This window comes from Rosa chinensis, chromosome 3 (assembly GCF_002994745.2).
Source record: "Rosa chinensis cultivar Old Blush chromosome 3, RchiOBHm-V2, whole genome shotgun sequence".
Taxonomy (NCBI): domain Eukaryota; kingdom Viridiplantae; phylum Streptophyta; class Magnoliopsida; order Rosales; family Rosaceae; genus Rosa; species Rosa chinensis.
Window position 1 is genome coordinate 6,820,939 of NC_037090.1, and position 25,928 is coordinate 6,846,866.

A 25,928-nucleotide genomic window follows, 5' to 3' on the forward strand; every position below is an offset into this window, starting at 1 on the left:
AGGTTAGGATCCAAAGTTATTTCCACTATTATGGCTGATAAAGTTAGATCCAATCCTTTAATTAAGCCCAAGGATATTGTCAAGCATTTCAAGCATGATTATGGGTTTGATATTCCTTATCACATGGCATATAGGGGCAAAGAGGCTGCTAATAAGATGTTACATGGTAGTGAAGCATTTGGGTATTCTCTATTGCCTTGGTATATTGACAAATTAAAGAGAACTAACCCCGGTTCATATTGCATTCTTGACTCTCTTGATAATCGTTTTCGTCGATTGTTTATATCTTATGGGGCTTGCATAAACGGCTTCAAATATTGTCGACCTATGTTGTTCCTTGATGGGACTTTTATTAAAAACAAGTATAAGGGGATGCTATTGGGTGCTTGTGCTAAAACAGGGAACAAAGGTATGCAAACTGCTTCTAAAGTGAGTTGTCTTTTATGATTTTTTTTGTTTTGTCCATGTAGTAGCAGCATATGTAAATTTTGATTAAATGTGAATTTTTAGTGTAATTTATGAGAACCTGGCAGTAGCAGCCCTTATTGTGTTTTCTTGTGATCTTCACATGATGATCGGATGTGAGTTTGTTTTGCATGCTTTCCTATTGTCAAGTTGAATTTCTTTAATGGCAATAGCAGTAGCAGTAGCAGTAACAGTATTAGTAGCATTTTAAAGCAGTAGCAGTTCTTATATTCGATCCTTTTTTTGTGTTATTTATTCTTGCTTTTGTTTTTGTTTTTTGTTTTCCAGATGTTTTCCCATTTGCCTTTGCCATTGTTGATGCTGAAAGTAAAGAGAATTGGAGGTGGTTCCTTGAACATTTGGCAATAATCTTGGCGAGCGACTACCGGACTATTGTATTCATGACAGACCGTGGAGCTGGTCTTTTGGATGGTGTGAAAGAGGTGTTTCCAAATGCGCCTCACTCCTACTGTATCAAGCATCTAAAGGACAGTTTGAATGGCAGGTATCCAAGTTCCTATGGTTCTACTTTTAAGGAACACATTGTGAGATTGTTTACACAAGCTGCATATGCTAGGACTTTAGATATCTTCAATGAAAAGTTGGAAGAATTTAGGAAGCAAAGTCGCGGGCAGGGTCAGTCCTTTCTTGCTAACTTGCCACCCGAAAACTATGCTATTGCTTGCTTCCCTGCTAAAAGATATGGCGAAATGAGTAATTCTTTGGCAGAGAGCTTCAACAACATGGTCAAGGATGAGAGATGCATGCCGCTGCCTCAGTTGCTTGAAGGCATTCGTGTGAGAGTTATGGAGATTTTTTGTGAAAGGAAGGTTCAATCTTCTACTTGGAGGAGTGTGCTATGTCCTAAGCTTGAGAAAAAGTTGTCGAAAAGGATAGAAACAGGGAGAAATTGGAGAGTTAGCCAGTCTACTAATGATATTTTTGAAGTTTGTACAGAGGATAGCAATGTCATGGTGAACTTGGTTGAGAGGGAGTGTTCTTGTGCTTGGTGGCAGTTTAGGTGCTTCCCATGTTCTCATGCAGTTCAAGTAATGCAGAAGGCGAACCGTATCCCTTACCGTTACATTGAAGATTACTGGAAGACCTCATTCTATAGAAGTGCTCATGATCTTCCTATTTTTCCAGTCCCGGATCTTGATAAGCCCAATCCTAGTAGTTTTGGTGATTCAGCTTTGCAGCCTCCCAAGACTCGAAAACCTCCCGGAAGACCACGGACAAGGAGGATCAAGTCGTTTGGGGAAGAGTCCAGACCAGTGAAATGCACACGGTGTGATCAACTTGGCCACCACAATCGCAGGTCATGCAATGTGGCGATCTGAGACAGTAGCACATTCAACAGTAACAGTAGCACATGACATGATTCAGCAGTAGCAAATTGATTCAACAGTAGCAGCAGATGGCATGATTCAACAATATGACATGATTCAGCAATAGCACATAACATGATTCAGCAGTAGCAGATTGATTCAACAGTAGCAGATGGCATGATTCAACAATATGACATGCAATTTTTGATTCATATATGTTCGCACTGCAATTTTATATAGTAGCAGTGCCTCAGATTAATTTTTTGAGTTTTTGAGAAGTTTCTATGTCATGAGGAACTGAGTATTATAGGGATAAATGGTCATGGATGATCGTTTTCAAGCAATAGCTTATTCAACAGTAGCATATGACATTGTTTCGTTGTAGCAGATTACAGAAAAAAGTTTAATTTCAGTGATTGATATTTTTGGTTTCCAGCAATGAAGTAGCAGATTTGTTTATGTTCCCTCCTAAACAGGTGTAGTAGCAAAGTGTTTGTGTAGTAGCAGGGCCTGTTGGCGGTGCAGCGGCACGCTGCCTTGTTTTATGTTCAATCTTCTGCCTCCGTGTATATTCAATCTTTTTCATTTTATGTTTGGTCACCAAACCCGAAAACCACAATCAAATGCCTTCCAACATTACAATTCCCCAAGAAAATATCACACCAACCTAACATTAAATTTTGGTTTGGCTTAGAAAATCTGAATCAATTTCAACCTTTTAAGAACCTTTGCAATTCAAGATTTTGATCCCCTTCCCATCCTACTTGTTGAAAGATCAAAAAATGATAGGCAATAGCAAATCTACAAACATATCCCTATCTTCTGCACATGAAAATATATACTAACACCGAATCCCATACGATTATACACAAAAAATGAAAATATATACAAATATATACCAACACCAAATCTACAAATATATACTAATTTGGATGACTGACTTAACACCGAATCCCATACGATTGGTGCACCAAAATAGACTACTAATATGTTTGTTAAGTCCTTTAATTGCTCTTCTTCCTCTGTTTCTTCGATGGTTTCTGCACCTCAAAACCTTCTAGTTGCTTCTCTTTCCGATCGGTTCTTTCTTTGATTCTCTTTATCGCTGATCGTGTCCTTGGTTCATTTGATGGAGCAGTAGCATGAGCAGGAACAGCAGCAGGAGCAATAGAATGAGCAGGAACAGTAGCAGGAGCAGTAGCATGAGCGGGAACAGCAGCAGGAGCAGCAACAGCAGGAGGAGCAGCAGGAGCAGCAGTAGCAGCAACATCTTCATTGGCCTCTTCATCTTTTTCTACCCTTTGCACTATCATCATTAGTTGTTTGCATTTGTTTCTCCATTTTCTAAGCTCTTCTTGCTTCTTCTTCAACTTTGTCTTCAACTTTTTGTATTTTTTTGACACTTCTTCTTTTTCATCCCACAATCTCTCTATATAAGCTTGCTTCCTTTTGCAGCTCTCGATAGCACTTCCCGCCATATCTTGTTTCAACATTGCTACATCTTGCCAATGCTCCACTGTATTGATCTGCTCTTCATCAGTGCTTGGATAGTCAAATTCATCGTACTCACTTTGCAACAAGGCTTCCCATTCATCGAACCAAACTGGATCATTCCTGCACACAGTAGCATACAACCTCACCCAATTATGAACTTTCTATATTCCAACATCAAAACAACCAGCATTGCAATCCACACAACATGAATCAATATAAATGCAAACCATATAAAACAAAAAAATAAGCTTAATAATAAAATAATAGAGATACATACAAATCTGTTCATTCACAATCATACCATATAAATGCAAATCATACCTGCTCTTGTACTCTTCATTCACAATCTCTTCTACAATGTTGTGCAAGATTTGATCAGCAATATTTGCACCAGCCTCAGTAGCAGCTTTTTCTTTCCTTGCAGCTTCATTGGCCTCAGTAGCAGCTTTTTCTTTCCTTGCAGCTTCATTCACAATCTCTTCTATAATACTTTTCAAGGTTTGATCCATAAAATTTGCATCGGCCTCAGTAGCAGCTTTTCTGTTCCTTTCAACATCATCAGCCTCAGTAGCAGCTTTTCTATTCCTTTCAACATCATCAGCCTCAGTGGCAGCTCTTTCATTCCTTTCCATTCGATCTGGTTCTCCTCCTTCAGTTCCATCCCGATCCTGATCGACCTCAGTAGCAGCTTTTTCATTCCTTTCCATTTGATCTGGTTCTCCTCCGTCAGTTCCATCCCGATCATGATCGACCTCAGTAGCAGCTTTTTCATTCCTTTGCATTTGATCTGGTTCTGCTCCTTCAGTTCCATCCCGATCCTGATCGACAAAGTTTGTTTCATTTTCCTGCCCCCCAAATCCAGTGTCAAAGCTAAAGTCATCTCTAATACCATCCGCAGCATCCTTAACCAAAAGAAAATGATAATTCAAAAAAATTAGAAAATAATGCAGTATCACATTATTACCAATCAAATTACATCAAAACAAGGTAAAGATCCAAAGTGAAGTAGACCAAAAGAAATCTGCATAAACCGAGAAACTTAAATTTATTTACCTCTTCTTCCTCAGTTGCACCCAAATCCATGTCATTGACATTTACTCCACTTGTGGTTTTTGTTTGCATTCCTTCCTCTCCTTTATTCTCGTCAATCTTTTTCGCAAAATTCATGCTGTTCGTATCCACCTAAAAAACAAAGCAAAGATGATTTTAGTAAAAATGTACACGTAGCTGCTATGAATGTAATTTTTCATTGTAGTTACCCAATCTCTTAATGTCATGTCTTCATGTTCATCTTCGAAACCTTCTGATTCATTATCAGCTGTCTCTTCTTCATTTCTACGTTTTTCCTTTTCAGCTGGTGCAGTAGCACCCTCATTCGAGATCTTATTTTCTTTACTTTTTGCTCTCTTTTCGGCCACCCGCTTTTTGGCTGGTTTTTTGGCAGCTACTGTGGCCTTCTTTTCTTCTCTTTGTCTTTTCTGCCCCTTTGCCTGTGCAGTAGCAGCATGCTTTGATGGAGGGTTCTCAAAGTCATCGTCATTGTTTTCCTTGCCATGTTTGCTTCTATTGTTGTCGGCAACTGCATTATCAATCTGCAATAAAATATTTTTCAAGTTAGTAGCATATTGCACAGTATCATAACCATATATAGTAGCAGACAGTAGCGTATCCATCACCTCTATGTCATCAACTTGCATTTTCTGCAATTCTTTTGTGAATTGAGGGAGACTCCACTTGACGCACCCTGGAGTCATTGCTTCTCTGCCTTTAATTTCAACAAGCATAGTACTCCTCTCGCATATCCAATACTATAACAAAAACAAAACAGATATAAGTAACACATAATTTAACTATACAGTAGCAATAGGAGTAGCAGTAGCAGTAGTCACTTACCGGGATTAATGCTACACACCCACTGATTTGCCTTGCTTTTCCCGTTGTGGCAGCTTGCAAACACAATAACAAATAGTCTCTAACAGCTCTTGCCCAGTTATATCTCCTCATTGTCTCAATATCAGTGATGCATTTCACAAAGCTCCATCCTAAGGTAGACCCCGAGCTTGCAAACAGTAGTGTGATGAACAGATGCAGTAGCAGCAACTTTGTCATGTTCTCTATCCTCCCAGGAGCTTTTTCCCTTAACTGCTCATCAATACAGCTCATGATTCTTGCTTTTTTTATCCTTCGGTCATTTGCAAAGAACCTTTGAACAAGAGGATGATCAGTCGGCTTCTTAGGATCATCTATTGGGTTTGGCACCGTGAGAGCTGATTTTTGGTTTGGCAAACCCAAAATGTAGTGCACATCCGATACACTTATTTCTGCCAACTTGTTTCCAAACTTAAATTTCTTCAAAGCCGGCTTGTAGCATTGCACTAACCTATGCATCTCTCGATCTGATTTTGCAGTTGTGTTCTTAGTCATCAATCCCTTGTCATAAGCTTCAATCAAGTTCCAAAATGGCGTCTTCTTCAACTCAGCTTTCAATCTCATCTTTTCTTCACGATTGAGCTGCTCATACACTTTATGAAGCACATCATGGAAGGCAATCATATTGCACCTGTATTGGCAATATGATTGTTTCTGGTCTTTGCCACTGTTCCTTGCTCCATCATTCTTTTCTTCTTCCTCCTCCTCTTCTTCATTATCCGGTTCTACCCCGTCTTGTTCTTCTTTGTCTTTTTCATCCTCAGCTTCCTCATTTTCTTCATCCTCCTCTTCTTCCCTATCTTGTTCCACTTCTTTATGCTTTTGTCTCTTTACTCTAGTGCTTGGAAACTTTATCCTACATGCCAGAGCTTTTCTTCTTACTGGTTTTGTGTGATTATTCCTTGTATCATCACCCTTTTACACCTACACAGAGTAGCCAATTTGAATTATAAACAAAGTAAACTACAAAACCTTTGATTAACAAAAAACCAAAACCTTCAAATAAATTTCACAAATACAAGAAACTGCACACAGTAGCACATAAAATAAACTGCACAAAGAAACTTCAATTGAACACAGTAGCACATAGCAATAATAAACAGCAGAAACAAACTTCAAATAAACACAGTAGCACATAGCAATAATGAACAGCAGAAACAAACTTCAATTTAACACAGTAGCACATAGCAATAATGCACTGCAGAAACAAACTTCAAATAAACACAGTAGCACATAGCAATAATGAACAGCAGAAACAAACTTCAAATAAACACAGTAGCACATAGCAATAATGAACAGCAGAAACAAACTTCAAATAAACACAGTAGCACATAGCAATAATGAACAGCAGAAACAAACTTCAATTTAACACAGTAGCACATAGCAATAATGAACAACAGAAACAAACTTCAATTTAACACAGTAGCACATAGCAATAATGAAGTGCAGAAAGAAACTTCACCATTGAACACAGTAGCACATAGCAATAATGAACACAGTAGCACAATTAAACTTCAAAGAAACTGCACAATTGAACACAGTAGCACATAGCAATAATGAACTGCACAAAGAAACTTCAATTGAACACAGTAGCACATAGCAATAATATACTTCACACATAGCAAGATAAGAACATTGATATAACAAAACCAGTAGCAAAACCAGAAGCCAGAACAACAATTTTAAATGGGATAAGTTCCAAAACTGCAATAGAAGATGTCTAGATAATCAATATACATGGAAACATGGTTAAGCATTCCCATCACATCACCAAATATCTGCTACTGTGTTCTATAATCTATATATTGACATATATAGATTATAGAACACAGTAGCAGTATACAATTTAACCACATATTGACATATATAGATTATAGAACATTAACACAGTAGCAATTCTACAATTAAAGAACACCCAGGTTCTCCAAATATTTTCCAACAGAAAAATTGGATGCACTTCATATCCTTCAAAATAACCAAATTAACCACAAGGAAATTTCAAATGCAAACTGAAAGTTACTGTTTCCCAAACACAAACAAAAGCTTCGAGAACCACAATTTCGAAGCCACATTCAACATGCACATGCATACACGAATTCTAACCACAACACAGACACAGTAGCTAATATACAAATCCTCGAAATCGATTATACAAATGTTGAGGTTTCAAGCTGGGTAAATCGAACTTTGGAGGTTTCGATTCTACTGCTACTTTTGATTTGCTCAGGTTTGGAGATTTCAATCGATTCTACTGCTACTTTCGAAGACACATAAATTAAGGCAGCAAAATTTGAGTAAGAGCTTACCTTATCAACCTCCATTGGAGCCAGATTCAAGCAGAGTGCTACTGCTTCGGATCTCTTGCAGTGCGTTTTGGATCCGTCAGAGATTTTAGGGTTTCTGACCAATTTGGGCGTTTTGCGTTTTGCGTTTTGCTTTTTGGGGATTTCTGGTTTCGGTCGTAGAGTATATGCTACTGGCATGAACGTAAATTATCATGGAAAACTGGGCATTTTAGTCATTTTCTATCAAAATCTGAAGTCAGGCCTGCTACATTTGGTTTTGGGCCTGGGCTTGTGTCCTTATTTGTATAAAACAAATTGAAGGTGAGTTTTCTGTGTTTATATCTTTGGTCAGGTGCTACTATGTAATTTTCTATTATAATAAATCACTTTAAAATGATCTCTTTTATCATTATCCCTTCATTAAATCACAAAAATAAATATAATAATTATAAAATAGATTTATTTATTTATTTCCACCCACCTTTCTCTCCCAACAACTGTTTTATTTCTTTTTTTTTTCTAATAAAATTAAACTATTACATATGCAGAATATGGAACATGTATGAAGGCTAGTTTTTGGAGCAGAAAAAGAAGAAAAAAGAGATAATTACACTCATTATATTTGCAAGGGCCAATACTGGGAGACACCTCTTTCCCGCGTTTTCTAAGCTTCCCTGCTTAAACTGATACGAACTCAAACGCCGGCGTATCTTCTTAACGTGGGTACTGCAATTTGGAGCTTATCAATGCGGGTTCGATTTATCCTATATCGCCGATACTGCACAAGTAATGCAATTTTCTCTAATTCTCAGATTTCTAGGTACGCTCGGCTTGGTCAAATCGAGAATGCCCGAATGGTGTTCGATGAAATGCCTGAGAGAACTACCGTGTCCTGGAACTCAATGATTGCGGGGTATTTTCAAAACAACCAACCCGGAGAAGCCCGAAAAATGTTTGATAGAATGCAGCTCAGGAACTTGGTTTCTTGGAACGGTTTGATATCCGGGTATATCAAGAATGGGATGGTTAGTGAGGCCCGGAAAGTGTTTGATTCAATGCCGGAGAGAAATGTTGTTTCGTGGACTTCGATGGTTAGAGGGTATGTGCAAGAGGGAAAGATTTCGGAAGCTGAGTCGCTTTTTTGGCAGATGCCTGGAAAGAATGTTGTTTCGTGGACGGTGATGTTGGGGGGACTGATTCAAGATGGCCGGGTGGATGAGGCTCGGAGGTTTTATGATTTGATGCCGGAGAAGGATGTCGTGGCAAGGACTAATATGATTGGTGGGTATTTTCAGGCAGGCCGCTTGGCTGAAGCGCGTGAGATTTTCGATGAGATGCCACGCAGGAATGTTGTTACATGGACTACGATGATATCTGGGTATGTGCAGAACCAACGCGTGGATGTTGCTAGGAAGCTTTTTGAAGTGATGCCAGAGAAGAATGAGGTTTCGTGGACGGCGATGCTGATGGGGTACACTCAGTGTGGACGGATCACAGAGGCTTCAGAGCTGTTTCGTGCAATGCCGGTTAAGTCAGTGGTTGCTTGTAATGCAATGATACTTGGGTATGGCCACAATGGGGAGGTAGAAGAAGCAAGGCAGGTTTTTGACAATATGAGAGAGAAAGATGATCAGACATGGAGTGCTATGATAAAAGTCTATGAACGGAAAGGTTTAGAATTGGAAGCACTTAAATTGTTTACTTTAATGCAAAGAGAAGGTGTTAGGCCCAATTTCCCTTCTCTGATAAGTCTTTTATCTGTTTGTGGAAGCTTGGCAACTCTTGATCATGGTACACAGATTCATGCCCAGTTGGTGAGAAACCAATTTGATCTTGATGTATATGTTGCCTCAGTTTTGATCACAATGTATGTTAAGTGTGGCAACCTTGTGAAGGCAAAACAGGTCTTCGACAGGTTTGGTGAAAGGGATGTTGTTATGTGGAACTCAATTATCACTGGTTATGCCCAACATGGTTTAGGAGAGGAAGCTTTACAAGTTTTTCAAAAGATGTGCTCTTTGGGGATACCACCAGATGATATCACCTTTATTGGAGTTCTTTCAGCATGTAGCTATTCTGGGAAGGTAGAACAAGGTCATGAGATTTTCGGGACAATGAAATCAAAGTATCAGGTCGAGCCAGGAACTGCACATTATGCCTGCATGGTTGATCTGCTTGGTCGAGCAGGCCAGGTAAAACAGGCAATGGATTTAATAGAGAAAATGCCAGTGGAAGCAGATGCCATTGTTTGGGGTGCATTATTAGGTGCATGCAGAACGCATATGAAGTTGGATTTGGCGGAAGTTGCGGCAAAAAAACTTATACAGCTAGAGCCCCACAATGCAGGACATTATATCTTGCTATCAAATATGTATGCATCCAAAGGTAGATGGCATGAGGTTGCAGACCTGAGGAAAACGATGGGAGCCAAAAGTATTACCAAGTCACCTGGCTGTAGCTGGATTGAGGTGGAACATAAAGTACATATGTTTACTTGGGGAGAGACCACAGGCCACCCAGAGCATGTGATGATCATGAGAATGTTAGAGAGACTAGGTGTATTGTTAAGAGAAGCTGGGTACTGCCCTGACAGCAGCTTTGTGTTGCATGATGTGGATGAAGAAGAGAAGGTCCAGAGCTTGGGTTATCACAGTGAGAAGCTGGCAATAGCGTATGGACTCCTTAAGGTGCCACAAGGGATGCCCATTCGGGTGATGAAAAATCTTCGGGTATGTGGGGATTGCCATTCTGCAATTAAACTAATAGCCAAAGTTACTGGGAGAGAGATCATTGTGAGGGATGCTAACAGATTTCATCATTTTAAGGATGGCTTGTGTTCTTGCCGAGACTATTGGTGATTGCAGAACCTTGTGCTGAGGATAGATCCTGCAACAGATTGTAGATACCTAAATTTATTGTCTCAACTCTTCACTGTCCAAGAGATTCAGCATCAAAACTTCAGAGTAGGCGTATCATGTTGGGTCTGAATTTGAAACGGCCTTACTCTGAAGTACTTTTTAGAGTAGAGACCATGTTAGAAATGTTCTGCATAACTGCTTATAGAGGTGAGGCTTCTTTTTAGTTTTGCAGTAAAAACATGCACTAGCACATTTCCAACTGGAATACATGAGATTTCATAGTGTTACATTGTTTTCTGTTAAAATGCTAACTTATTGTGCTACTTTTGTACATATTTTAATTCAGAGCCGGAACATGACATGATACGTACATAGCGAGTAATGAGCCGAGTTGCTTAGATGGAACTGAAGATTTCTGCTGCACAAAAGTTCATGAAGAAAAGGTCATCTTCTAATATTTCATTGCTTTAGACCCTTCAGCTCCCAATACGCTTATTAGTTTGTTGTATTCGAACTCTAGTTTCCACAAGGCCTAACTATCAACCACCAAGTTAGTGAGTGTGTCAACTTGGGACAGGGATGGAACATGGAGTTTAGGGATGATCTCCTCCCATTTGACAGTAGGGTAATAATGATGAACTACTGAAGATTTGAACGGTGTACAGATAATTCTAGTGATGTTATGGATTATCATCTCTTCTACTGGATAACATGTCATGATTACATGCTTAATCTTGGTTGTTGCCGACATGATACCATGTTAAATGGAACTAGCACTACATCATGGTGCCTAGTAGTTTATTATAAAGCAAATCCACTTTAGAATGATACAGAAAGAATCAGTAAAACAGAAGCAACTCATATAAAAGCAGCAAGAGTCTGTTTTATATTTTGAATACTCTTTATGTTACAGTGAACTTAAACTCGTATTGAGCTTCTTTCCCGAGTTCATCAATTGAACAAAATTAGGAGGTAATTAAAATGATACGACTATCAAGTTGTGGATTACAGTTCATACTCTGTAGTCTGTACAGACATTTTATGCTGCAAACGGTTACTCTACTTGAATAAATTTGTATGAAAAAGAAATTATAAGGTATGATCATATAAAATTAGGTATCTATCTAATACTTGATGAGAGAGGTAAACACATATTTGTCCATATAGTCGGTGATGGAAAAGATTTTCTCTCTATAAAGATATTATGAAATCAACTTTTCTTAACCCTATCACATGGTATGGGTTTCACATGGATGCCCCGACATGATCAAACAAGTTGGAAGAGTTGCGTTTCAAACTTAAAAAGTTGTTTCCTCTCTGCAACACTAGAATCATGTATAGCCCGATAGGAATGATGTATTGTCTGAGTTGGACCTGACGTGGAGTGTGATGTCCTTGAATGTGGCCCAGTGTTTTGATGTGGCTCACCGCTCACCTATTGTTGTTCATTTTCAAATTTGCAATAGATCATAATTGGATTTGCTGATGGTTGATGCCATGCTATTACATCACTCATAATTTTCTTCTTTCGTCATGATTTATGCTTGTGCTGGGGGCTACTACATAGTACCTAGCTAGTACCTACCAAGATATTTTTTTTCCCTGGTAAACTAATTCAACACTCTTTCAGGGTTGCTGCTATCTGCTAAGTTCTGATTTGTCACTGTAATTTCCATTGGATTAGATCATGGAGAACACAGAAATTTGATAGTGACATGCTAAGTTCTAATTCAACTCTCTTTCAGGGTTTTCCGACTTCAATCGAACTTCTTTCAAAACAAACTCAACCCTCTATTATTTCTTCACTCTCAGAATTGCTGTGATCTGGAAGCCTCTATCGTCCTTATCTGTAAAACAATAACAAAACTGCAGTTGAAGCAAGTGGCAAGGGCAAAACCGTCACTCCATTTCGGGCTAAGATAAACAGTGTACGGTTCAACCGAGCTTTCTTCCTTGATAAAAAATATATATATATTATTAAGAATTTCTTAATGCATTACAACATAGAGAATACATGTCAACCTGAAGCATATGGAGGAAGGTGCATGCACTGTTAGGTCAACATTGACCTGCCTTCCAAGTTACAAGTTTCAAGTTACTACACTTGCACAGTTCCTAACTTCCTACAGAGAAAGCTTCAGGTCTAAACCATTACCACCTTCATCTTCTTCCGTTTCTTCTTGAATTTTACAAGGGCTTGCACCATGACCAGCACCAGTACTCTTATCCTCTTGAATTTTAAAAGGGTTTGCACCATGACCAGCACTAGCTCTCTTATCATCTTGATCAAGGAAGTCTTCTGGTTGGAACTCTGGGTTCCAAGCGCTGCCGGCGGTAGCCTTCTCTTGATCATCTTCCTTCTTATTCTGATCTCTCTTCTCCTTGGTCCATTTCGAGCTTCCCCCGAGTAGGTGACGCACCTGTCTCGTACTCTTAATCAGAGCGAAGAATTTCTCAATCTTTTCCTCATCATCATCCTCTTCTTCATATTCCATCTTTCTTTTCTTTCTTTCTCCTTCCATACTTCGTTATACTCTGAAGTTTTGTGTTTGATGATTGAGAGAAAGATAGACACAGATGTTGCTTATTGCTGAAGGTGCTGTGTATCACTCAAGATATAGAGAGATGGAATTGGCTATGCTCCTGGACTCATGAACTAAAGCCCGTGATTTTAGCCCATTTATCGAGGCTTGGCGCCAAAAAAAGTCATGTAGACTGTCGCAGTCATTGACAAGAATGCCCACGAAACAAGACTCCCAAAGGTAAACAGCGAGCAGTGGCACATAGGTCATTTCACGTTATTGGGAATTTGGGATTATTGTTGCGTCACGCCCATGACGTAATCGTAATGTTTGTACCGAGTACCGACTACTGCGTGACCGTACTGTGACATGTGATACTATGTCATCTTGCTGGGGTCATTCAGGAAAATTATAATGCATAGTTTGTTTGCTTGCTTTTGTATTGTCTATTCGGACCGTCAACACTTAATAATGTTTACCCGTAATCAGAGTAAACGTATAACTCGCTCCAATAATGTTATTTTAGCAATATTGGACTATGACTAAAGAAATTATAAACACCACATATGGTCGAGTTGGTAAGAGTTTTCAGGTATGAAACCCTCACATCCGGGTTCGAGAGTTTGTCAACCAAGGCATAATTTTTTTTACCAAAAAATCCCTCAAATATTAAAAACCTCTAAATTGGAATATTCGAGAAGGGAAAAAGAAAAAAAAAGCCAATTCATAAAATAAGAGAAAAGGAAAATAAATTTAGCAAAAAAAAAAATGCGGGAGCAGTTTTCTTCACATTCTGTGAAATAACTACCCACGTAGTTATCTACACCTTTAGGAGGTATTTGGTGTATAGTTTTTATTATGACATAAGTAGTCATTTATCACATTAATTTATCTCTTCATCCCATATTAGTATTGAACATTGCTTTATGCAATTAAAAGTTTTTGATTGATCACCCGGATGGTTTTTTTTTTTTTTTAATCAAACCCACAACGGGTGGCAATATATTCATCTCAAAGCTAGAGTGACCATTACGCTGTCATCCAGACAGACAAGAAGATGTGTTAATACTCACAGTGATATATAGAACTAGATCCAGTCATTAGACATCAAATCATTGAAATAGCATGTCTCCTCCTTCAAAACTACTCCAGAGAATTCGCTAAAAGCACATAAAAATGCATAGCTCTCTAAAACAATAATAGAGAATTATTGAAAATAGACTAACTACTAACATAGGATTTAGTGAAACATTTGTTACTATAATGCAATACAACCATATGCAAGACTTAATTAATCCAATACTACTTCTCTTGATAAATCTAGGTCCTTTCAAAAAAAAAAAAAATCTAGGTTTAAATTCCTCATCTTAATTACAAGAAACAAAATTGTGATAACTACAAAATTGATTAATAACATTAACAAACAAAACACTTGAACTGAATTTTCTTATAAACTTTTGAGAAAAATGAAGAAAAATTGAAATGTACTAACTAGGACCATTAACTTGGTGGTTTCTTTGAGTTTATCTCATTCAATCATATTTTTTGAAAAGCCAATTCTGTGCAGATGTTTATCAAAAAATTTTGTGGTAGAATAGTGAAATAGGCTCGTTAAATTTCTGATTTTTTTATTGAAAAAAAAATATATTTTTGAATTCAAAAGTATTATATGTGATTTTTTTCTTTCACTTTTTCCCTTATTTTATATGTATTATTGAATGAAAATAAATGTAAATGAATAATGTTGAATTTAAAAATTAATTAAGTAAAAATGCGTTCTCGAGTTTTTCAATAAACTATTAGATGAAGTTGTCCGAGTAATAAGCATTTGAGAGATGCTCTAATGAGAACCTTTAAATTGAGAACTTTCTAATCAACAGTTGTGAGACCCACTTTTTGGTTACATGCCAGCAAATCAACTATTAAATGTTTAGGTATACATGAGTGTATCACTTCTGAAAATTTCTTCCAAATTACTAATAGTTGAGGTACTGGATTAGATCAAATCAATGGACGAACTAAATCTGTCAAGCCTGAACCTTTCATGTTCATAAATGATAATCACGATTATAAGTACCTTAATGATTTTCAATTTGGTTGAAAACTTACAAAAATGATCTACTAGTGAATATATAAATATCTAACAGTTAATTTGCCGAAATGCATTCAGAAAGCAGATCTCACAAACGTTGATTCGAAAGTCCACATAAAGTCCTCATTTCAGTGGTCCTCATTAGAGTCTCACCCATAAATGTATATCTTTTACCTATACATGTTCCTTATTTTACTAACCATGATCTTAATCGAAAGTCTGTGAAACTTGTTTGCTTTGCCATATGTAAACAAAATTTTAAAATTAATTGGGCGGTTATAGTTGGACATTTAAATTTGATATTTGGACCTCCATTTTTTTTTGTTTTTTGAAAAGCGGCTGGTGCGGTTACTCTCAAACATTGATTAGTGAAATTGAAAAAATACAGGGGGGGGGGGACCTCCATCATCTTTTTTTTATTGTAATTAGATTTTATCAACTCAAATGAAAAGAGAAATAAAGATAAAGAGAGAAAAAGAAAAGGAAAAATAAACATATACTCAATTCAATTGATAAAGCTGTGAATCACTCTACCACAGGGATGATCCAAGATTTTTCAGCCTTTTAATTTTGAGGCTTCCAATCGAAGGATAGTTGATGCAAAAGTTAAAAGTTGAAAATTTATATATGATCCATATGACCATAAATAGTTAAAGAAAGATGAAATCGGTATTTTTCTTCACGAAAATATAATGGTATTGTATCAGATTTGATAACCTAAGGGATTGTGAGGAACAAATGCATCTCAACCACATGTATTAAATATAAAAGCAGAAATTATAACAACTTAAAACTGTGCATTTATTTTCAGTCATCAGATTTACTTGTCCCTCATATATATGTAATAGTTGAAACAATAAACGAGTGAAATTGTGAAGCCATTCAATACACTCAAACAATCGAGTTGTTGAAAATACAGATTTAATTGTTTAAAGATGTTTTGAAAAAATTAAAGAGGTGTATTTAGTTTTTTAAATCTTATATAATTAAGCTAATTTTTAAGGAAATTGTTAAATTTTTGAACTATCATATGCGCCATCACATAATGGATACTAGCACGGCCTACTCACTATGTGTGTGGAGAGAAGTTAAAAGTAGTGGGAAAACTTTTTGTACAACCACCACATTTTCTGCTTTTTCTTATTTTTATTCTTTTGTTTTTTATTTTACAATTTACTATATTATCCCTGTTGATTAATTATATTTCATAGTTTTTTAATATATAAAGGTTAAATTGGTAAAAAAATTCAGTTTTGGAGAGCAAGCCATCTTCTCTTAACAATAGTATAGATTGATAAACAAATTATTTCTATACGAGGATAGGATAGTCAATAAGTATACTTTCTTAAATTTCCGCTAAACTATGACCTAGCTTTGGTAGGGTTGGGAAAACGGCGTCCTTTCGCGATTGCCATCCCTATATATACCTGCTCCATCTTCATGGAGTTATTCATGGGTTCCGGCCTGTTCCTTATTATTCTAGTCACTTTTCAGAGCGGCGGCGGTGGTGTACTGGGCAACAACTGTCGCTTGCAAATTCAAGGAGATTTGTCAATGGAGATCTCATATCGGGGTTGGGCATCGACGACTTCTTTTGGTGGTGTTTTTCGTGGGTTACCGGCGGTCATCAATTGGGCGATGGCTAATGGTGGAGATTGTTGGGGAATGAGGGATTCGGATAGAGATTTCGGTTTGGATCCTCTTGGTGGTGGTAATGGCGGTTTGCAAGTCCCTGTTGTCGTATGGTGATCGAAGATGGGTTGCCTAATGTTGGAGTCAAATCTTCATCTTCGAGCTCGCCGGAGTTGCGTCAATGGCAATCGAGTTTGTTGTCAAGCCGTCGGTGGGAGCTGTGCCCCAAGATTAGGTTCTAGATCCAATAGGCAGAAGGATCCGGATCCGGGACCCGGGTAGGTGTTGCAATTGGATCCAGATCTGGGATCCAGGTGGGATTTGGGCTTGGACTGCGGCCCATTATCTTTGTTGGGCTGTTTGTCATTTGCTAGAATAGCTTGGGGCACCTCTGCGTTATTGCTATTGGATTCGGGACCCAAGTCTAATTTGGTATCTATTCGTAAAAGATCGTCTGCCAATATGGCCATGTTCTGACAACCTTGGTTGGCTTCGATCTTTAGGTGGAAGATTGCCCTCGATTCAGAGCCGAATTGACTTTGGTCAGTTTGTGCTTCGGATTTGCATGGGTAGTAATTAAACCACTGACTACTCAATTCACTACACAGCTGCAATCAGTAGTGTAAAATTAGTTGACGTTTCGATGTTGCTACTCTTGCGAGTTTCATATTTCCTTGTATTTCAGATGCAATTTTTGCATATTTTCCTTTCATGTTGTTTATTTTCATTTGCATCGCATCATTGTAATATTTCGTTTTCAATAAAGGGTTGACCTCATTTTACTTAAAAAAAGAAAAAGAAAAAAGGATAAGATAGTCAATAGACTATTTTATATTTAAAAAAAATGCAACTCTTTCAAATATGACGAGAGCTCTCCTCTCACATGCTTGGTGGCCGCAAACCCTAGTTCTAGGGTTTTGCTCGTCGAATTTTACGGCCTCCGATGAGTTTCCTACTCCTCGTGAAGCATGTATGTCACCCTCCTCGAGGTTGTCCTTCCTCTCTGTTCAACCTATGGGTTGTGGTATCCGCTCCTTGTTGAAGTACCTTTCGTATTGCGGCGGTGTTCAAGGGAAGTCTGGTCTGGGCTTGAAGATCTCTCATCGGAGGAGGCTATTCTCATAAATGGGTATGTGTGAGGCGATTCGCATTTGGGACCCTGGACCTGTCTCTTCTCTTTTTCGGGGCAGGAAGAGTTACTTTGATGGAGCCGGAGATGGAGGAGGACGGCAACTGAAGGTTTTAGTCATTGGCTGGAGGCTGGATTCTATCCGGCTTGCTAGATTTAACTGGGCTCGTGGACTTCAGTGAGTGGGCTTGGAATGGTGTGCGGTGTCTACGCACTCTTGGGCTCGTGTTTGGGACCCAGGTGGTTGGTGTTGTTTAATCAGGGCCCTAATTCAATTTTGGATTGGAGTCTCGGTTTCATGGTTCTTGTTCATGAAAGTTTGATTGCTAACGTCCTAGTTTTTGACACCCTTGGTCGCCTTCGTCCCCTCGGGAGCCTCACCTTGCTCTCTTGATGTGAATCTCCCAAGCTATGGTTACGATCCTGGTTACGGTTACTACTACAATTTCGCTGCTGAATTGATATATGCAGTGCAGTTCTTGGCTTTTCGGCTTCTAGTCATGTTCGAAAGACATTTAGTTATATCCTGGTTACTTTTCAAAATTAGATGTGCTTGTGCATCCTATTTTGGTTCATTGCTTTCTTTTCGATGCTTTTGCATCGCTCCATGTACTTCTTAGTTTCACTTAATAAAGCTTGTCGTTTCCCCCTAAAAAAAAAATGCAATACCTCCTATGAAAAAAGGAGAAGCTAGGGATGACAAAAATCCCCATCGGGTAGGGTACCTATAGGGTATTCGACCCTAACTGGGAGAAATCGGGTAACGAGGATGGGGATCCCCAGTATTCGAATTCTGAAATCGGGTACGGGGCGGGGATAGTATTTTGATCCCCATCCCCAGACCCACCCAATAAGAATTATCTGAAATATATATATATATATATATATATATATATTATATTATTTATAAATAAATATTTATGTAAACTTTCAATATTTAAATTCTGTTAATAAATATGTTATTTTAATAAAAGATCTTTATCAACATATGATACATATCAATTTTCCTTGATTGAAATAAGAAATTTATTTTATTTTGATGTTTGATTTTAACTTCATATTTTACAATCCATAAGAATTTATATAAATTTTTATATAATAAATTAGTAATATTGTTAACGGGGATTAAGGCAAGTACGGGGACTTAATCCCCAATGGGGACGAGGACGGGAAATCCCCGGTATCTTATTACGGGGATTGGGGTGGGTAAGGGGATAGAGAATGAAGTCGGGTATGGGGATGATAATTTAATCCCATTACCCTACCCTCTTCATTGTCATCTCTAGGAGAAGTTTCTCCAAAATTAGGAGATAAATTGCTCATAGCTTTTTTAATTTAATATATATATATATATATATTTTATTCAGAGCGGAGGTCTGTTTTGACATGTTAAGGAGCTAGTATTTAATAAAGTAAATCAGAGATTTAATATATATAAGAGGTCTAAATATCAAATTTAAAATGTAACAAAAAAAAATATCAAATTTAAAAGTCTAAGTAGAAGTACTCTCAAAATTTTGTTGAACAGCCACGAGTCCTCCACCTCTTCACCCCAAACGGCCACGTAATCTGACTCAGAGCCAAAGAAACGTACACGTACTCTGACTCAGACCCAAAGAAACGGCCACGTAGTTATCATCTCTTTGGCCTCCAAAGTCCCATATACTCCCACAGTAGTCCCACTACACTCCAGAGGCAGAGGCAGTGAAGTTAACTTCTGTGTGCTCTGATTGCTCTCATCACACATTTCAGGTGGAATATGGAATCCTATTCAACCAAGTCAAACTCATCTGCAGGTAAGCAAACATTCTTTTTTGACTCATTTGTTTTTCCACTTCTCTATGGTTCCAAGAAAACAAAATGATACACATAAGTGGGTCTCTAAAGATGAATCCACATGCTTTAAGTTATTTATTGAATGCTGAAAACTGAAGAAGCGGTTAGAAATGAGGAATGAATTTAGGTATATTTGCTTTTGTTTATATTGGGTTTGATAGAAGTATGAAACTTATCCTTCACCTGTTTCACTTTTTGTTTGCTGAGGAAGTTGGGGATGTTAATCTTGGCTTCTGTAAGTTAATATTTATGTAAGCGTCTATTAATTTTGAGGAGTTTGCCTCTACTACTGAAACATCCCATTTGGGTTCTCTCTTTTGCACCTCGACTTTTTCGCAACTAGAAATTTGTACTTTACTCTCATCTGGCTGTTAAAACATTGAGAATTGAAGGTATTCGAAACTTAATGTTTTATGTGTAGCTCGGCCTATAGTTAGCTGTTGGCTGTATAAGCCTGTATTAGGCTAAAATGGGTATATATGCTTTCTTCTGTTAGAATGGCAGATTTCCTATGAAATTCAACTTTTCGTGGAAGGGTAGTGAAATTGAATGCATGTATGCATGACAATTGAATTTCACTACTTCCACGAGTGTTTTCCAATGCTCCTTTTTGACAAACCACACCCCCTTGTGTGGAAAGAACTTTCGTCTCAAAACCTGTTTTTCTTGCAGTGAAAGTGGGAATTCCAGAACTTTTGAATGGAATAGGCAATGGAGAGGAATCTCACATGGCCGACAAAGTGGCCACATTTCGTGACCATGAGGGAAATTTCGTACGTATTGAAAAGTATGTGTTTGATCCTGTGGAAGAAACAGGTAGCTCAGAAGAGAAGGGTAAGCATATTGCCAAGCATGGAGAGGGTTATAATTCCAAGAAGAAAGGTGACAAGAAAGATGATGAATATGAAGAATTGAAGATAGTGATGCTGAATTGCTGATGAGAATGTTATCCAGCCTGATACTGAGTTTTACGAGAGAAAGAAGAAAGAGGGTGTTTGCATGGACTTTGTTGGCCAGGAGATTACTGTTGAAGACAATCTTAAGGTTCTCTGGGCTTTGCCAGAGTTTGATCGAGTTTCTAGATAACTATACGGGTTCTCTCACCTTGAAGGACTATCCTTATACTCCTGGAGGTGTAGCCAAGTTTTTGAAGGATAATGACATGCAGAAAAATAACATGAAGGATGTAGTATATGGTTGTATTGTAGTTAAGCTTATATCCTTAAAGCATGTAGTACCTGATAACGATGCTAGTACCGAGAATACCGACTCTGATGTAGGATTAGTTAGTGAGGCCGTGTTGAATTGGTATGCTCACCAAGCTAAGACAATGTTGGTTGTCGCTGTTCATGTTTTAACCAGGGATCCTGGAGGCAAGCTATAAGATAGTACGAGTCTTACACCGCAGCAAAAGGTGCATACTTGACTGCCGCTAGGTTACTTATCATATCTTCTGGTGCTATCGATCAGCACTATATGCAAGCTGGTAACTGTTGGCTGCCTGAGATCGGAAAGCAAAGTGTTGCAGTACCGGCTGAAAAGGTTGTCTTCCCCTGCTCTTGTTAGGGTAGCAATTAACGCCATACCGTACAGGCAGGTTCTGGAATGTTTTCAACCTGATGCTTTGGCTGCTTATAGGAAGTTTGATGAGGCAGGTTTAGTTACCCAAATTGCCTCGGGTCCATTGGTGCCTACTGTACTGGTGAGGTCGATCCTTTAGCTGGTGACCAATTCCTGATGATGTTAAGATAGTTGAGCTTAAGCGAATTGAAGCTCCTTATGATAGCAAGACCCTGAAGCAAGCTTACATAATCCTTGAGGAGGTTGACTACCCTTTCGGTCATTTGTATCAAGGGAAGAAGGCTGTTACTACTATGGACGCTGGTGACGTGAGGTTCAGAGCACTTTTCAAGGCTTTTCGTTACATGGAGACAGAACAGGCTGAAAAGATCGATTAAGCTGAAGAACAACGATTTCACTATTGCTGGTCTTAAGCCAGGTAATGCCAAGTCTGCTCAGGTCCTAGGAATCCAGGCTATATATTTGGACTGGATATAGTTAAGATTCTTGAATGATGCGTTTTGTTTTAGGCAATAATCCGGGCTTGAATGATGATTGCTGTTAATGCATTTTGGCTGATATAACCCCATGTTTTAATCCCTTTTTTTTCTTTTCTGTAAATGGTTTAGGACCTATAATCAATCATTCCGGACCTCATTACTTTTGTTTTTGCTTTTCCTCATGACTTCTGTAATCGATCTTTGTTGTAGTAAATGTATAAATGTCTACATCATGGAGTATGTTTGGTAAGCACTTGTTGTAGTAAATGTATAAATGTCTACATCATGGAGTATGTTTGGCAAGCACTTGAGAAGTGGAGAAGTTTGGTAACAAATATGTTATTGTTTGTAGGGTAATTCACACTACTTTGTATCCCTATATAAACCCTCCATTGTGAGAAGAATAAACACACATTACTCTCCATTCTCAGAATCAAATCTCTCTCCCTCTCAAGTTAATTTATGTTCATTCCAAAGTTACTTTATGTTTGTCCTTAAACACGTTATCAACACGAGGCTCTAACTCCAGCCTGCTTGTACGCCCCGAAACATCTTGATCGGGACCTCAGATCAAAATCCTTTCTTCAACAAAGTTGTTCGTCTCTGTCTCTTCTATCTGACCTCCAAATTTCAGCCTTATTGGAGTGGTTTTGAGAACTGTACATTATTTGAAGTGGGAGCTGTTCAGCACTCTCGTTCCTGTGCAGATCAGCCTGTTTGCACACCCTGAAACATCTTGTTCAGAACCTTTGATCAAAATACTTTCTGCATAAAAGTTGTTTATCAATGTTTCTTCTATTTGACCTCCAAATTTCAGCCTTATTGGAGTCGTTTTGAGACCTGTACACCATCCGAAGTGGGAGCTATCCAGCACGCTCATTCCTGTCCAGATCAGCCTGCTTGCACGCCGAGAAACGTCCTTTTTGGGACATATAATCAAAATCCTTTCTTCATAAAAGTTGTTCATCTATGTCTCATATATCTGATCTCCAAATTTCAGCCATGTTGGAGTAGTTTTGAGACCTGTACACCATTTGAAGTGGGATATGTTCAGAAGAGAATTTGCTCCGAATTTCAACAAGTAAGTTTTAAAGATTAAAGTTCCTGTTTTTGAGTTTGTATTCATTTTCTCTTCTTTTCAGAGACTTGTAATAAAAAAGCGGAATTATAGAAATTCACGCTAAATGAACTAAGAGCGTTCGTAATCTATGAACTAAGAGTGTTCATAATATTCGGACTAAGAGCGTCCGCAAGTATCAATTTATCAACTAAAAGTGGAATCGTGGGGATTCACGCTATACGAACTAAGAGCGTTCGTAATCAATGAACTAAGAGTGTTCATAATAATCGGACTAAGAGCGTCTGCAAAACATCAATTTATGGACTAAAAGTAGAATCGTGGGGATTCACTCTAAACGAACTAAGAGTGTTCGTAAATCAATGAACTAAGAGTGTTCATAATAATCGGACTAAGAGCGTCCGCAAACATCATTGTTTTCATCTAATCCAAATATTCTTGGAAATTGATTTCTTGGTAGCATAGCTCAGAAATCTTATTATTTTAGTTTTCGTGGAAGTTTAAACTCCGAAACCAATATATCTTATCTTCCTATTTTTCAGGATGTCGAATGAACTTAGACTCGACTTTCCAACACTTGACTCAACAGGCTCAGAATACCATGACTGGGTAACCGACGTCGAGAACCATCTCACTACGAGAGGGATATTGCCCATAATACAGGCACCTGACCAGGGCCTTGTGTTCCAACGAACACCCACAAAGCATGCTGCTCAAGTAATTATCTTGATGTGACGCCATATGGATAAATATCTCAGATTAGAGTACATGTCGATCAAGGATTCAAGAAACCTATGGGTAGCGCTAGAAGAGCGCTTTGGCAATATCCACAATGTGGACAACCTGCACCTCAAATGAAAGGAGGTAACCACAAATGACATGTGTCATCGATATGGATCAATTGAAGCATTGGTTCAAGCAATGCCATGCAAGTACCCAACTAGCTGCAAGCTACAAGGAGTATAGGCAATTGAGAGAGCAAGAAATCAATCTTGCTGAAGATGAAGATATCAATCTTGCTGAAGATGAAGATGGTGAAGATATCACTCTCACCACTGAGGACTTCAAAGCTGCAAATAAAGAGCACAAGGATGCCGCAGACTTTGATTAGAATAGTCCTTTTCTATTTTCCAATAAAACGGCAAATGTGCCTTAGTCAACAAATGACAATTGTATTGACTCTTTCTCATGTGGCGTACCCAATGAAGTATGATGTCTAGGAAAGTAATTGAGATCGGGGTATTTAAGCGAGCCTCGCTCCACCAACATCTCTCTACTTCCCTGGTCATATTTCATTGGAATTACCAAACGGATTGGCAATTACAATTTGTATAAGTTTGATTTTATTTTGGAATAGATTTTGGAAACTTTGATGTAATCATTGGCTATTAATAAAGTGTTGCATTATTATTCAATGTCATGGACATGTGTTAAATTTCGAACTTTAAAGATATAAAAGCCAATGGTTTTCATGTGAAAACACATTGTAAGAATGGACAAGAGTTCCTTTGCATCGCCTCTAATAACTACGGACATAAACGAGTATTAGAGAAACTTATGTGTCACTTTAGTGGGTTGCATGCAACCACTATTCGAGTCATTGAATCAAACCATGTCATAAGAGATGACTTATGGGATTCTGACACATATAGGCTTTAGCAAGACCGTTTGGGATATCCAGGTCATGATATGATGTTCCGTATATTAAAGACTTCACGGACATCCATTCCTCAAAATGAAAAGAAGTACGAACCAAAGATTGGTCCAAAGACTTACTTCGTTTTGCAAAGCTTGCTCTTTAGCAAAGATAGGATCGAGACCATCCTATGCAAATGACACTAAAGAAAATATACCATTCTTACAAAGAATCCAAGGTGATATTTATGGACCTATTCAACCAACTTGCGGACGTTTGAATATCTCATGATGTTGGTTGACACGCAAACACACTAATCACGTGTTGTGCCATTGTCCATCTATAAAAGCTACTTATGATATACTCATAGCACATATAATATGACAATGGGATCACTCCCCGGATCATCCTATTTAGTCAAATGTATTTTGACTATGCTAGTGAGTATACATCGAAGATTTTCGATGGTTATTGCAAAGGGAGTGATGTTGGATATCACATTCCCATATACACACCTAAATGGTCTCGCGGAAATAACTACGATGGTAGTTAAGACATTGGCAATGCGCACCAATCTCCTTATATCCGGTTGGGGTGATGCAATATCGCATACAACTATGCTAATCCCTCTATGACCTACCGCCACTCAATGTATCCCTGCGTTACAGCTAGTAACTGGATACAAATATTTTGTACTTACGCACATTTGAGTGAGTCATTTATGTGCCAATGTGAGCCATTTATGTGCCAAATGCGCTGCCACCACGCCTATGGTAGGTCCTTAAAAACAAGTGAGTAACTTGGTTGGATTTGAGACTCCAACAAACGTCCGCCACTTAATGCCCTTGCCAGGCGATCTCCTTACCGTTTGATTTACGGATGTCACTTTGATGAGACAGTCTTCCCATCGTTAGGGGGAGATAAGAACTCGAATGTTCAACAGGAACGACAGGAATTGTCGTGGTCTATCCCCACTATATCTCATCTCGATCCCTATTAAAAGTGACGAGATCACACATTTACTGCAAAAATGCCTGCAAGGAAGGACGTCCCTACAAAGAGGACGTAGCACCACCCTACACAGAGGTAGGCAAGGCGCCAACGCCATAGAAAGCGGCACTCTGGCATTATAGGCCATGACCCCAGCTAGAATGCGTGGGAAGCTCGTGGATTCGAAGGAGACTTTGGCATCCTTGGATCATCGACACTCAACATCCGTCTCATGAGTATCTTCCAGATTATGGTTATCGTTGGGGGACGCCTCAACGTCAGAACCTATTCCTGAGAATATAGAGCTCTATGAAATTACACTAGTGTACATGAGACATGGAAAAGAAACTCCATCATAATTGATGATATAGTTGCGCATTCTGTTGCGCATGAGTTTGTTGAGACCGATGATATCGAACCACACTTCGTTGAAGCATGAATACCAACGTAGAGAAATTTAGCCTAAATGGAAAGATGCGATCCAGATTAAACGAAGAGGAAGGTTTTTGAGCCAGTGATGCCAACACCTCCTTACATAAAACCTATTGATTAATGGGTCTTCGTTAGAAAGCGTGTTGAGAAAACGAGATGGCA

The 25,928-nt window shown here is 38.4% G+C and overlaps 3 protein-coding genes across 4 annotated transcripts; 2 read left to right on the forward strand and 1 right to left on the reverse strand.

Annotated features, from left to right (window-relative positions):
* The first annotated feature begins 215 nt into the window (after positions 1-215).
* LOC112194019 lies at positions 216-1,867 on the forward strand. The gene is made up of 2 exons (XM_024334284.2): positions 216-409; positions 754-1,867. The coding sequence occupies exons 1-2, from the start codon at positions 328-330 to the stop codon at positions 1,803-1,805; spliced, it is 1,134 nt and encodes a 377-aa protein (XP_024190052.2). The 5' UTR covers positions 216-327; the 3' UTR covers positions 1,806-1,867.
* Positions 1,868-2,797: 930 nt separating this feature from the next.
* Positions 2,798-7,537, reverse strand: LOC112194020 (actin cytoskeleton-regulatory complex protein pan1). Its single transcript, XM_040516919.1, has 8 exons — positions 7,523-7,537; positions 5,181-6,131; positions 4,964-5,095; positions 4,547-4,879; positions 4,341-4,469; positions 3,609-4,189; positions 3,262-3,407; positions 2,798-3,099 (listed from the first exon to the last, which is right to left on the reverse strand). Exons 1-8 carry the CDS (start codon positions 7,535-7,537, stop codon positions 2,798-2,800), a joined length of 2,589 nt encoding a protein of 862 aa, XP_040372853.1.
* Positions 7,538-8,060: 523 nt separating this feature from the next.
* On the forward strand, positions 8,061-11,187 carry LOC112191917 (pentatricopeptide repeat-containing protein At1g56690, mitochondrial). Of its 2 annotated transcripts, XM_024331406.2 has the most exons (3): positions 8,061-8,220; positions 8,314-10,566; positions 10,706-11,187. In XM_024331406.2, the coding sequence occupies exon 2, from the start codon at positions 8,356-8,358 to the stop codon at positions 10,357-10,359; it is 2,004 nt and encodes a 667-aa protein (XP_024187174.1). In that variant the 5' UTR covers positions 8,061-8,220; positions 8,314-8,355; the 3' UTR covers positions 10,360-10,566; positions 10,706-11,187. The 2 variants fall into 2 exon arrangements, with proteins under 2 accessions (XP_024187174.1, XP_024187173.1); XM_024331405.2 differs by having other exon boundaries at positions 8,061-10,566; positions 10,706-11,186.
* The last annotated feature ends 14,741 nt before the right edge of the window (positions 11,188-25,928 follow it).